The following is a 13,751-nucleotide window of genomic DNA, read 5'->3' as shown; positions in this document are numbered from 1 at the left end:
TGCTCTGGCCGCTGGCGCGGTTGCGCCCTCGGCCGCCGCTGACTTCTTGTTTCCCGCCTCCCCTCCTGCTTGCTCAGGGAACCCTGTGGGGCTTTTCGGGCGCTTTACATTTAGATGCGGCCGCCCGGCGTATCAGTGTATTACCCCTCGTCTCGCCCTTGGGTGTCGGTTGCCCTCGCTTGAGAGGAGCAGACGGGCGATGCGAGCCTTAATCGCCTGCTTTACACTACCGTGTTTTTCCCTGTCCCACCTCTCTTTCAAGCCTGCAACCTGCCAAAGCCATCAAGCCCATCGACCGTAAGTCCGTTCATCGGATCTGCTCGGGACAGGTTGTGCTGAATCTTGGCACTGCTGTGAAAGAGTTGGTGGAAAACAGCCTGGATGCTGGAGCTACCAACATTGGTAACCTTCTTTTCATCGTAATTTCATCATAAAATTTCATAGAGTTCTAAAGTACTTCTTTTTCTTCAAAACAGAGTGTGTATTAACAAATCTGTGCTAATATTTTCTATTTGGGCCAAGCATGTTTGCATTGATTTTACACCTCAGATAAATAAAGCATTCCGATTCCCAGGCTCCAGCTGGGTTCCCAGAAGAATGTGATTTTGTCTGTGTTATTTTATTTGTAGATTTTTTTTTTTTTTGCCACTAAATAAGGTATGCAACCTGTACAGCAGTGGTGATTAGGCTTTGCTAGCTGGTGGCCTTAAGCTAGCAGGTAGTTAAGGCAGGGCTGCAGTTTACAGAGCTGCTAGGAATGACTGCTGTTATAATTGGGAAAACCTGTTCAGGCAAAAGTGCAATAAAGCTGAACTATCTGCACGTACAGGCTGGTTTGCATTAAGTTGCCCTTACTTTTGACAGCTACGAGGATTTTTCTGTTGTTCAAATTTAACATGGAAAACTGCTATCTGATAAAGTTACTTCAAGTACAAAATTAATACTGAATACTGTGTATGAACATACAGAATTAAGACTTTATTACTCAATTTTGTAGATATAAAACTTAAAGATCATGGAGCAGAGGTGATAGAGGTTTCAGATAATGGAGGTGGAGTGGAAGAGGAAAACTTTGAAGGCTTGAGTAAGTTTAACTTTTTTCATAGTTTATATTTGGACATTTTGAAAGCATATTTTCAGTGAGAAAGCTCCTTTTTTTTTATCAAATTTCCTAAGTTTAATCATGTTTACCAGATATTTGACTTTTACATAATGCATGCATGACCTGCAAGTCTTAGCAAAACTAGACTGGACTTCTGTAGTGCTATTGTGGTTACAGTTCTTGTAGCTCAGAAGCAGTCTGATTTGATTGCTTATTTAAGTGCAACAAGTAATAGAAATAACTGTAGAAGAGAAGGTCCTATAAATGTTCTTTTAGATTCATTCATGTTGAGTCATCAGTCATTGTTGAAGTAGTCAAGCTTTGTGAAAATGACTGCTTTTGAGAGGTGAATAGTAAACGTGAATATTTCCTGAAAGTGAACTGATGTTACATGCCTGACTGTCAAATTTTCCATTTGCTAGTTTTAAATTGCACAAAATGGGAGCAGAAACAATGCTGTATGATAAATTTAACTAGCTGTTGCAACAGAAATACTCATGTTTCCCTTTCATCATAGTTTATTACTCAGTAACTTTGTGTATTCACAAAATTGTATATGGTACATCTCCTACTGTTCCAGGACAGTGAAAGTTCAGGGGTGCTGCTGCCAGCTAGTTTGTTACCTGATGGCTAGTGATGCAGTGGTTGTGTAGATTGAGTCCACCTCAGCTGTGGTTGTGGTGGAATAGGCTTATGCCTATCCACTGTATATCATGCACAGCACAGTAGTTTTTTTCTTGCAGAGCAAAATCTGTGACAGGTACATCAGTCGTAGAGGCAGGTACTATGTACTGCTCTGACACATCTTGTAATGCATATGCCAATAATGCTGTATGAATTTTGGGTGTAAGTATGGAATAACAGGTGTATCTGAGGATTTTAAAGAGGTCTTGCTTATAGGAAAAGAGGAAAGGAAACGTTAAGTATTTAATTATTTTGTCTTTAATTATTATGTAAAATACAATGAATAATACAGAAGTATTTTTGCTTCTTAATATGTATGCAAAATCTACTTGCATAGACCACTGTCACTTTGAAGTGAAATATGTATTTTAAATATCTTTTTCTAGCTCTGAAACATTATACATCAAAGATACAAGATTTTTCTGATCTAATACATGTTGAAACATTTGGGTTTCGAGGTGAAGCTCTGAGTTCACTATGTGCTTTAAGGTATTAACATCAAACTTCTTATTAGTAGAAAGTTACTATATAGACAAAAATAACTGAAGCCGACTTTTCAGTTTACCATTGTTGATAAAATGAGGCTTTGGACACTTCCAGTTCCTTAATGCTAGGTCAGTTTTGAGCAGTAGGTTGCATGACTTCCTGTGTCCTTTCCAACTAAAACTATTGTGTGATTCTAAGCACCTGAAACTATTCTGTGATTCTAAGCACCTGATTGGTCCTTTTATGTACAAAATTTAGCATTACTTAAGTATGCAAATCTTTACAGGATGTAACTGTGTACTTGCGTAAGTGTTTGATCCCCTGCTGTAAAGCACTGTAATATCTAAGTGCTGTTTTCTAGGCTTTAACTCATTAAAACTGTACTTAAACTCCTCCCAGACAAACTATACATTTGAAATAGCACAGCTTTTGTACACAGTTCTATGCCTTAAGAATATTCTACTGTTATGTATTAGTATGAGGAATGTAGTGTCCAACAAAACTAGACTTTAACATTGCATTTTATAGCAGAAGAATGAAAGGGATACAAATAAAAATGTTTGTATTGTAGCTAAGAAAATGTTACACTACTCTCCAGGTATATTTTTAGTTGTTTGTGGTGAAGAGTTAATTTAAATCAAATGAATAGTATTGGTGTAGTTTCAATGCCTGATTAGGTCATGAGGAACGGATAAGAAAATGCAGTGCTTGATGTGTAATTCTGTTGCTTCTTTCCTTCCATTAGTGATGTTACCATTTTTACCTGTCATAAGTATGCAAAGGTTGGGACTCGTTTGGTATTTGACCACAATGGTAAAATTACTCAGAAAACTCCTTTTCCACGACAACAAGGAACAACTGTTAACATACAGCAGTTATTTTATACTTTGCCGGTGCGGCATAAAGAATTTCAAAGAAACATTAAAAAGGTAGGTTGGATTAGAAATTATTAATTCAAAGGAGTGTCATACCCCAGAATTTATTCACTGCTGCATGATATTCAGTTCTCTGTAGAATACATCGATTATGTCAGACTATTTCATGCCTGTCTTATATCTTCATCAAGTAAGAAAACAGGCTTCGTCTATGCTTTCCTCTTCTGTTTTGCAGTGATTGGTTTTAGAGGTACATTCTCAAATACTCAGATTTTGAAAAGAATTAATATCATGATCACTTTTGTGTATTTTAAAATCAGGGACTGCTGTGTTATGGCTAAATATCAATCTTGTAAACATGCTGTTTGTTTTTAAAGCACTATTTTTCTCATATATTTTTTTAATTTAGTTTGTAAAGATTTTTAAAAATACTAAACTCACTCCCCCACTCCCTTTCTGTGTTACCTGCAAATATTGTTTATTTATTGTTTATACATTTTTGTTTTAAAAAAAGACATTTTGTATTAATGTGAACTTTCTTTTTTTCTTTAATAGGAGTATGCAAAAATGGTCCAGCTATTGCAGGCGTACTGTATTGTTTCAAAAGGAGTGCGGATTAACTGCACTAATCAAGTTGGCCAAGGGAAAAAAAGCTCTGTGGTATCCACTACTGGAAGTCTTAGTTTAAAGGAAAACATTGCAGCAGTATTTGGACAAAAACAGGTATTACTTTTGCTATTGAAAAGAGAGATAATATAGATGCATAGAGGGATTTTTAATATCTAATAAATAGAGGGGACGTAGGAAACCTTTAAAAACTCGAAGAGGATGGAGCATGTGTTGACTTCGAGCACACCCTACAGGTTGAAGAAGGAGAAACAATGCAGCCTCCATGGATTCCCTTGAAGTTTCTAAATCTGCTTGGAGATGTTTTGATGGAAAAGGAATGATTTAGGAGATAGGGTTACTGCTTAATACCTTTCTGAAGCCAGTTTTATGAGCTGTTGTGCCAGCAAGCCTCTGAAGGTTTGTGCTTTTGAAAAACAGTATAGGCACCAAGATCTGTATGTCACAAGAACACGCAATTTAAAAAATCCTAAAAATGGTCTGATGGGAAAGTCGTAATTGGGGAACAGAAAACTGAGGTGTTTCTAGCTTTTGCAACCTCTTCCTGTGAAACTAAGTTTCATTAGTGTTCTGGTTAAGCTTTACATGGGATTGCAGTCAGCCCCTGTAGAGGTATAGACTGTGTTGCTTTCTAAATAATAGCTATAAAAATAATTGTTATCCTCTGGAAGAAAGCAAAGATGAAAAAACCCGTAAAAACATCCTTCCTACAACTGTATATTAGAACCATCAGGAATATTGAGTGGTTGATAGCTGCTGGTTGTTGATAAGCACTTCCTCCCTTCAGAGTGCCCAAGTAGAGATATCAAAGCCTATTCGTGCTGTGGCTGAAAGACAAGATGAAAGATGTAACTTTGTCTTGCCACATAGCAACAAGCATAGCTGAAAATTCAGTGTTATCTGAACAGAATGTTTAGCTTATAGCCTGCTGATAATAGTATCAAATACTTAAATGTAAAATCAGCAGAAGATGCTCTAATGACAGAAAAATAATAGTGACATGACTGGGAGAATGTTTCTGGTAAACATATCTGTACTTAGGCAGCTTGTGATTCAAATAACGTATGTTTTCTAATAGTTTTATTGTTTTTTCGAAATAAACTTCTATTACTCTTTTTGCATTTTTTTTTTTTTTGCATGAAACTTAATTAGGTCATATATATGTAGCTGGAGAGTCTGAATTGTGTCAATCATTTTGTTGTTCTGTCTATGTACATTTTAAAGTAAAGGTCTGTGAAATAGCTAAGGCAAAAGTAGTGGTATCAAAGGATGAAAGCAATGCCTTCATGAATGGCTGTTCCTGTTTCTCAGTAAGCGGTGCTGCTGTTTTCTAGTAGGTTTGGGTATTTTAAGTATTTGACATGGCCAGCCGACTTGCAAAAAACCCACCATTTTGTCAAATAAATTATAAGGCTGATAAATAACAATAAAATAGAAGGAAAAAAAATCTATATATGTTTAATGTTTCGCTTCCTTTTTTTTTAGTTGCAGAACCTCATTCCTTTTGTTCAATTACCTCCTAATGAAGCTGTTTGTGAAGAATATGGGCTCAACGCTACTGACATGCCACAAAATCTTTATAGGTAATTAGAAAAGTACAAACCACTCTTGCCAGTGGATGTTACTGTAACACAAAATTAGGAAAAAAAAGAAACAAACAAACAAACAAAAAAACCCAACCAAAAAAACAGTGTGGTGATTAATACCATTAAAAATAACTAAGAACAGTGTAGTAGATATTAGTATACAGTTTGGGAAAGACTTAATTCAGGACTAAGATGTTGCTTGTCAGATGAGTGGGAAGAGCAAAACTACTCTTCCTTGTGTCCTAGTTAGTTACATATTACTGTAACCTGCTGAATGTCACCTTTATCAGTGCTCTGAGTAACTGGATGGATAAATTGTATCTGTTTTTTATACCTGTATTTCTTCTGTATCATTACTGAGAAATGGTATGAGATAAATGTGAATCAGTTTGTGTAAGTAAATTACCCTTTGCTTTCTTAAAGTGTACTTTTTCCTCTTGCTGTGCATGAGATCGGCAGATAGATGCATCAATATCTGACCAATGAGAGTTCACAACTGACCTCTCTTCTGCTTTCAGAGCAGAAAAATTACAAATGCCTCTTCTTTTGAAATCAGAGTGAGCTACTTTTTCAATTGTCTGATGCCTTTTTGGGGCTGAACGTCTAGCCTTTGTCAGATAAGGAACTGGGAGAGGAAATACTTATACATACTTACTGATGCTGTATAGTAGTGTTTCTTTTAGCCCCTTATAAAGTACTTTTCCATTAAATATGCTCAGAGTCAGAAAAATTTCTTTTGCTTTGCTCTTCCATTTTACCTTACTGTTATATTATTATTCAACAGTATTACAGGCTTCATTTCTCGTTGTGATCATGGTGTTGGAAGGAGTACAACAGACAGACAGTTTTTCTTTATCAACCAACGTCCATGTGATCCAGCAAAGGTGAGGTTTTTATTTTTCTAACATCACCAGCACTCACTTTTTCGATAATCTCTGAAAACTGATGGATTAGTAGCTGATACATATATTTGTGGCTTGATGCTGCAAGTTCTTGCATCTCAATTTTTTGTCCTCATTGTGTCTGTCTATGTGAAAAAAAGCTCTGTGATACAAGATATGATTTAGTACGCTAATTGTTTTGGAAAGGGGTTAAATAACATATACTGGTGGGAAATAGAAGATAGTAGCATTGACATTTATTGTTTTTTCACCTTTTCTTCAGGTTGTCAAGCTTGTGAATGAAGTTTATCACTTATACAATAAACACCAGTATCCATTTGTGGTCCTTAATATTTGTGTAGATTCTGGTAAGTTATGAATAATTTTCAGTAACTTCAGTAAAGGCTATAACTCCATTGAAGAATAAATTGTATTTATTTAGAGAATATTGTAACTTTTATCTTTTTGACTTCCTGTACTGTGGCAATTTTTTGATCTACAGTTGGAGGGAGAGATAGGATCTAGCTGTGGTTCCACTTGTTTTTTCCCTCCACTTTTTCTATACTCAAAAGTAACTTCTTATCTCAAGTAATGAGAAAAAGGCAATCTTGTGGTTAGCTTAAGTACAAGAAAACTTGTATCCTGTTACTGCACAGAAAGAGCTTCTGTTTTGATTGCTGGAGTGTTGAGAAAGTTAAAAGTTTAATTTGCAGGCATACTGTGAATATTAACTGTGGCTTTGGTTTTAATCATGTAAAATAAAAATGGGGAGGTGAAAGGGCAGAAAACTTTGATCCACAGGTGGAATTTTATTTTTTTTTTCACTTATAATGTGGTTGTTTTTCTTTTTTCTTTAGAGTGTGTTGACATCAATGTAACTCCGGATAAAAGGCAAATTTTGCTTCAGGAGGAAAAGCTTTTATTAGCAATTTTAAAAACTTCTCTGATGGAGACGTTTGGTAGTGATGTTAACAAACTGAATGTCAATCAGACACTTCTGGACATTGCAGGTAAGGCACAAAATGTGAAAGTTTTGTGCATGATATATAGTAGAGAATTGAAAATGGAAAAATGTGGTTTTAAAAATGAAAAGAAGAAATGAAAAAATGTCTAGCTGTTAGTTGACATATGTTTCAGGGCTGATTTTTAATGTATTGCTTATATTGAAAGTTTGTTATCAACACCAAATAGTAAAGGAGGACCCTAAGTTATTAAGTGATTGTTACAGAAATTATGCATGCCAGCGCAACAATTTAAAGTCAACTTTATGGGGAAAAAATTAACACAAAATTAATTGATAATGCTTGAAAAAGATTTCTCCCAAGTTATTGGAAGAGATCTGTGTTTCCTTTATTTAAATGTCCTTGAGAAAGAATGGTTAAAGTCTTGTAAACAAAATCTGAAATTTGAGTACAAGCTTATTAGATTTTGAACTTCGATTCTTTTATAACTACAGAAATTGCTGATTCTCTTGTGAATATAAAATCTTTCAAAATTGCTTTTCTGTGTTTACACCACCTCATCCTCCTCCTCATTTCTTTCAACAGAGCCCCTTCTAATTTTCTTTTTTACTGACGTATAGAATCAGTTGTAACCTGATTTTTACTGTTATTTTAAATTAATCTTTAGTAAAATACATGTTGGACTGACAATTTGTGAGATTGAAGTCCTTTAGTTATCTACAAATCACATATACTACAAGTATCTATTGTGCCAGCTCCTTAACACCTTGCCAACAGACTATTACAGTGACCATTGAAGTGTAATTCACTTTTTATTGTCACTCAGTCATTAAACTCTTTTGATAATGTAAATAAACGTGCTGATTGGACTGGTTGCTGATCCAGTTTAAAAACAGATTACAAATTCATTCACACAAGTACCATTAAGTTTCTTAAAGATGTAACTGCTTGTCTGTTGGATATTAATGCATTTCAGCCCCATACTCAGTCATTGTGTGAAGCTTAAGGGCTTCTTTGAGGAGTCTGCCATTTTTCTACCTCTCTTTTCATTCCCTTTACTAAAGCACATAATTTAATTCATGTTTCCAGCTAACTTAGAATCTTGAAATATTCTTTGTTCTGGTTTTATTAGGCAACTTGAAGAAGACAATTCCTGAAGAAACAGGAAAACCTCAGGTAGAAATGCTGCCTGATTCTGAGGCTGAAAATCCAAGTGGTGAAGGAAAAAGAATAATAACTCTTGCCAGATTAAGGGAGTCATTCTCTCTCCATCAAATGACAGAGAGTAATTTTCGAAGCCCTAAAAAGGTAAAACAGCAGCACAGCTCCCCTAGACAAATGTCACTCGATACCACTTTGTGTACTGTAAAGACTCAAAAGGCTGTCTTGACTAAGAAGGCTGAGAGCTGTCATAAGATGGACTCAAAGATGTCAAGTCCAAGCAGGTATTTGAGAAAATTAGAAGATAATGCAGATTCTGGATTCTGTAGGACTCCTGAGTCAGATGCCAGATGTAGTACACCAGAAGCTGGGAACTGCATCAATAGTGAAAGTGTAATTAATCCTCCTGAAGAGGAATTCTGTAGCTCAGAACAACAACTTCAAAATGAATGTCTTGAAACTGTTGCATGTAGTAGGAAATCATTGGAATGTGATGTTCAGGTCTTGGGTGCTGAACAGAAGTTAAATCAAATGAATGACTGGACTACTCAAAATAAGGTACCTCAGGAAGCCAATAGTTCTTCCCCAAGAGTAAAAATCAGAAGCTTTAAAAGTGAACCAGATGACTTCAAGGCAGGTGAATGTTCTGAAGTGAAGAATACTAGGAACTGTATGCCAAGTGTTGACGTACTGGTGGAAGTTAAAAAGAAAACCGTGCCACTTGAATTCTCTATGAAGGTTTTAGCAGAAAAGGTAAAAAAGGTAATACAGCAACAACGGAAAACTACAGAAACACAAAATTACAGAAGATTTAAAGCAAAAATTAATCCTGGAGAAAATAAAGTAGCAGAAGATGAATTAAGAAAAGAGATCAGGTATTTTCACCTTCTTAACATATTGTATTCATCAATTAATAAAAATAGTTAAGGAAAGATACAAGACGTGTCTTGAGGGGGTGGGCAGGAGGCCATACATCCTGGTATGATGTATCTTTTATTTAACTTACGCCATTAAAATGTCCATTTGACAAGTTCTTTTACCTGACAGAGCAGCTATTTGAACTAAGCGCAAACGGAATGTGGAAAAAGACACTAAGAAGGTCACAAATATCATAGATTTGGCTTAGTTCAGACTTGTAATTTGCAGTGTAGTCAGAGAAACACCAAATATCATGACAGATAAGAACACTCTGAAAAGACTGCATAACTCATATTTCTCCCTCATGTGAATCTGAAATTTGGTGTGACATGGCTGTGAAAATAATTTACATTCAGGTTGTCACTGGAAAGTAAAAGTGGTATGATTTGTTAATTTTTTGGTTAAAAAAGGTGTTAGAAAAGCCTTCTGATTGCAAAAAGAAGGCAAGTATGTCAGCTACCTTACTTCAAAACTGTGATGCTGTCTTCAGTGTTACTCACTTGGACTATTGCCATACTGCCCATTTCTAATTTTATCACTGGTGACAGTATTTAAAATGGGAGAATCCTGAACAAGTCCAGTCTTAATGATGAATTGTGTTCTGCCAGAAATGGCCTCATCAGTCAGCAGCAGATTCCAGATAACTGTACTTTTTCACATTCATATCCTGCTTAAATGAGTTTTGGTTTGTTGGTTTTGGTTTTTGTAATGTAAAGTATGTTCTGCAGGGGAGAAAAAGGCTTTTTAAGTTTTACAGTCTAACACGATAACTGTTGAGGTTTAATTTATAATCTGTTTATATTTTCTATATACAGTAAAGAAATGTTTGCAAAAATGGAAATCATTGGCCAGTTCAATTTAGGGTTTATAATAGCAAAGTTGAATTCTGATCTTTTCATAATTGACCAACATGCTACTGATGAGAAATACAACTTTGAGATGTTGCAACAACACACTGTTCTTCAAGGTCAGAAGCTGATAGTGTAAGTATTTTCAGTGTTTTCACAATAATAATTTTTAAGTTTAATTCAGTGTTTCAGAAGAATATCTATGATTACATTTATGTAGCATTTAACACATTCAAAACACTTAAGTCAAAAGTTGGGTTTGTATTCTGTGTTTCAAAAAGTCTATCTTCACATGAAAAATAGATGCCGCAGATACAGTCATAGCTATGCAGCAAGTCAGTGGTCAAACAAATTTCACAGTGGGCTTACATGGCAACCCACAGTTTGGTAAGCATGGTCATACAGTGAGGTATTGGAGACTGCTGTTGCAACAGGGTGTGCTGCCCAACCGACTTAAAACTCCTGAGTAACGCTTGGAAATGATCTGGTTAGGAATGAGGTTTGGTTTTTTTTTAACACAATTAATTTTAATAAGAGAGCTCTGTATTAGTATCTCTAGATTGCTTCTGAAACTTAACTGATCTGCAGTATGTATGTATGCAATACCATATTTCTCTCTTTCAGGCCTCAAAATCTCAATTTAACAGCGGTAAATGAAACTGTATTGATTGAAAACCTGGAAATATTCAGAAAAAATGGGTTTGATTTTGTCATAAATGAAAACGGTGAGTTTGGGCCAGAATTGCTGGGAGCAAAAAAGTTCACTGGTTTCATCTCATCTATTATACAAAAATCCCTTTTGGTAGTTACCAGAAATTTTGAAATAATATGCATTATAGTATATAGTTTGGTTTTTTAAGACTTATGATTCTGTAGTCTCTTTGCACTATTTAACAGAACTTTGTAGCGTATTTATCTCAACAGCTTTTTACAGAAGATTTTGAAGACTCTTTGGAGTCACTGTTTGACCATATGACTGGATGTTTATTTTCTGGATGTGTTACATTAAAATCCTTTTGTTTCATTAGTACACTTGCTGGTGCCAGAAGGGTTAGATGCAGGCAAATGATAAATCTAGTAATTTTAAATTAGTAGATACCATTGATAAATGATGTTCTTTGGTTTTCCTTATGGCTTTAACATTGACTTGCTATGTACTTCTGAGCAAATTGTGTAATCTGCAAGCTCCTTGTTGTTTTCCTTACACAGCAAGGTTAATGAAATTGCTGTGTGTTACCACTGTGGTATTTGGGAAGTCACTACAGACTTTTTCCATGTTCTTCATTCCAGAATCTCCATTTTTTGTCTAAAATGCTATTAATTATGAGTCTCTTAAGAGCAAAAATTCTTATTTTGTAGTCACATAACCTCAAAATAGCTTTATTTGTTCTTTGAAATTGAAGTTTCTTTCAGAAATTAGATCTATCTGCTTTTAAGTTTGCAAGCAATTTTTTTGTTAATGTTAAAAGGATATCTGCCATAGTTACCTCTTTGGTTAGTTAATAACATCCATTAAAAGACTAAATTTAAACTGTAGCCTATGTGCAGATCACATCATATTAATGTATCAAAGTAGTTTCTCAATTTTTCTCTCAAGAAAAAGTAATTTCTTGTAGTGCTCTGTTTCTTTATTAATTATTGCAAATCTTTCAGCTCCTGTAACTCAAAGAGTTAAATTAATATCATTGCCAACGAGCAAAAACTGGACTTTTGGTCCACAAGACATAGATGAGCTGATCTTCATGTTAAGTGACTGCCCTGGAGTCATGTGTAGGCCCTCGAGGGTCAGGCAGATGTTCGCTTCTCGAGCTTGCAGAAAATCTGTAAGTACCACACTTGATGTTTGTTTTCAAATAAATACCATATTTTCTGTTGTATTATAGGTGTCTATATCTGCATATCTATTGCAGGAGAAGTTTATTTACTATTGATTGTCAACAGCTAATAGCCTTCATTTTGTTCCTTGTGTTTTTTGTCTAGTGTAACTGGGGAAAAAATTCTGGTAGTTTTTTTATTTTGTTTCAAACTAGTGCACTTACAAATATACTTAGCGGTATTTTCTGTTCTGATCATCTTGTAGATCTTTCTGCTTTTAATGCCTTGCACAGTATTTATTTACTGTAGTAGCTGAAGTACTGCTCTTATCTGTGTCAGTTTTCAATGTGGAGAAAGAAAATAATAATTGGGGTTTTTTTGCCTTTACTTGCAGGTGATGATTGGAACTGCACTCAATGTGCAGGAAATGAGAAAACTGATCACCCATATGGGTGAGATTGAGCATCCCTGGAACTGCCCTCATGGAAGGCCTACTATGAGACACATAGTCAGTTTAGACCTGATTTCACCAGAATAAGTCAGTTTGTTTGTTAACATTTTCGATTTTAATTCTTGGTGATATTTTGAGCTTTTATCATGACTCTTTTATTTTGAGTAAAAAAATTTTAGCCGGTCGTCAAATTTGAAGACAATAACACTTAAAGGCATTCATCAGGGTTTCACTGTTATTCCTGTCAAGTCAACAGTATTGATGTACTGGAATTCATGTGTAAATAACATTTCTTTTATTGCGATTTACTGTGTGTATTACTTATTTTTGCAATCAAGACTTTTAAAAAATAAATGTAAATGTTTATATGTAAAGATCAAGAGTAGGTGAACGTCATTGATAGCAAATACACTGATGCTTAAAATTAAGTGGAATGTGAATTTAAGTCTCTGGTAATGCCATAAAACAAATGTTAACTTTCTATGTTTATACATCCTGTATATGTTCATTTTAAAGAAAATGTAAATAATATACAAGTGAAAATACTTTTTTTTTAAACTTATACTAAAGCTGGGTTTCATTAGATAATTACTTCAAGCATTAATATTGCATATAATGATTACCTTACTAGTATCTGTGTTTAAGGCTTCAATAGAGTAAGTCATCTGGCATATTTACTTTAAATTAGCATTGTTGCCATCTATATTCCAAACATTTTTTTTTTTCAAGAACAGGGATTCCTTTTCTGAGAATGAATGGAAAAAAGCTGTTTCACCAGGCCAGATCAGGTCAGTCCAAATGGTATCTCAGTAGAATCAAAATAGTTAGACAGTTGTCTTTTTGAATCAGAAATCCATTAAAACAAATAGCCAAGCTTTTATATTTCTGTAGGACCGATATTTGACCTAAGAAATCGTTGTGTTTGTTGATGCCTTTTCCTTAGCACGTCCATTTAACCCTTATGGAGTGGTGTGGCTGTGATGCTGCTGCTGTGACTGATGCACCAAGCAGCACACACCGCTTCTCTGAGCTGTGTGGCTGATGTGGTGGGCTTAGGCAGAAGCCGTGTACACTTTGCGTGTAACTGTCACGCCTATGAGTGTGAATGGGCCAAGTACCGTGAACAAATTGTCTGTGTTCTGTGTGGAACCGGCATTTTCCATCCATGATTTCTGTGTTAAAATGAACCCAGACAAGGCAGTTTCCCTCCGGTCCTGCGTAACGCAACATGAATCTCCTGATTTAAAGCAAGCACAAGGACAGGCTCTCCTCAGGGGCGGGCTAGCCTGGCTACTGGCGCGGAGGTCCCTTCCCTGACGGCAGCGTGGGGATTTACCCGCGGTTGGTAGGGTTAC

At 35.5% G+C, this 13,751-nt stretch overlaps 1 protein-coding gene across 1 annotated transcript; it reads left to right on the top strand.

Moving 5' to 3' along the window:
* Window positions 1-262: 262 nt before the first annotated feature.
* LOC104155240 (mismatch repair endonuclease PMS2-like) lies at window positions 263-12,765 on the top strand (the record flags this gene model as incomplete). Its single annotated transcript, XM_009703225.1, is given in 17 exon segments — window positions 263-402; window positions 998-1,084; window positions 2,173-2,275; window positions 3,018-3,205; window positions 3,706-3,718; window positions 3,720-3,870; window positions 5,260-5,357; window positions 6,145-6,244; window positions 6,525-6,609; window positions 7,099-7,251; window positions 8,336-9,239; window positions 10,098-10,120; window positions 10,123-10,166; window positions 10,168-10,265; window positions 10,755-10,855; window positions 11,784-11,953; window positions 12,340-12,765. Coding segments are annotated over 17 exon segments (2,602 nt in total), but the record flags the coding sequence as incomplete, so codon positions are not given.
* Between the last annotated feature and the right edge of the window lie 986 nt (window positions 12,766-13,751).

This window comes from Cariama cristata, unplaced genomic scaffold (genome assembly GCF_000690535.1).
Source record: "Cariama cristata isolate BGI_N322 unplaced genomic scaffold, ASM69053v1 Scaffold44636, whole genome shotgun sequence".
NCBI classification, from domain to species: Eukaryota; Metazoa; Chordata; class Aves; order Cariamiformes; family Cariamidae; genus Cariama; species Cariama cristata.
Note: the sequence above shows the minus strand (reverse complement) of the source record. Positions and strands in the feature narration are given on the sequence as shown.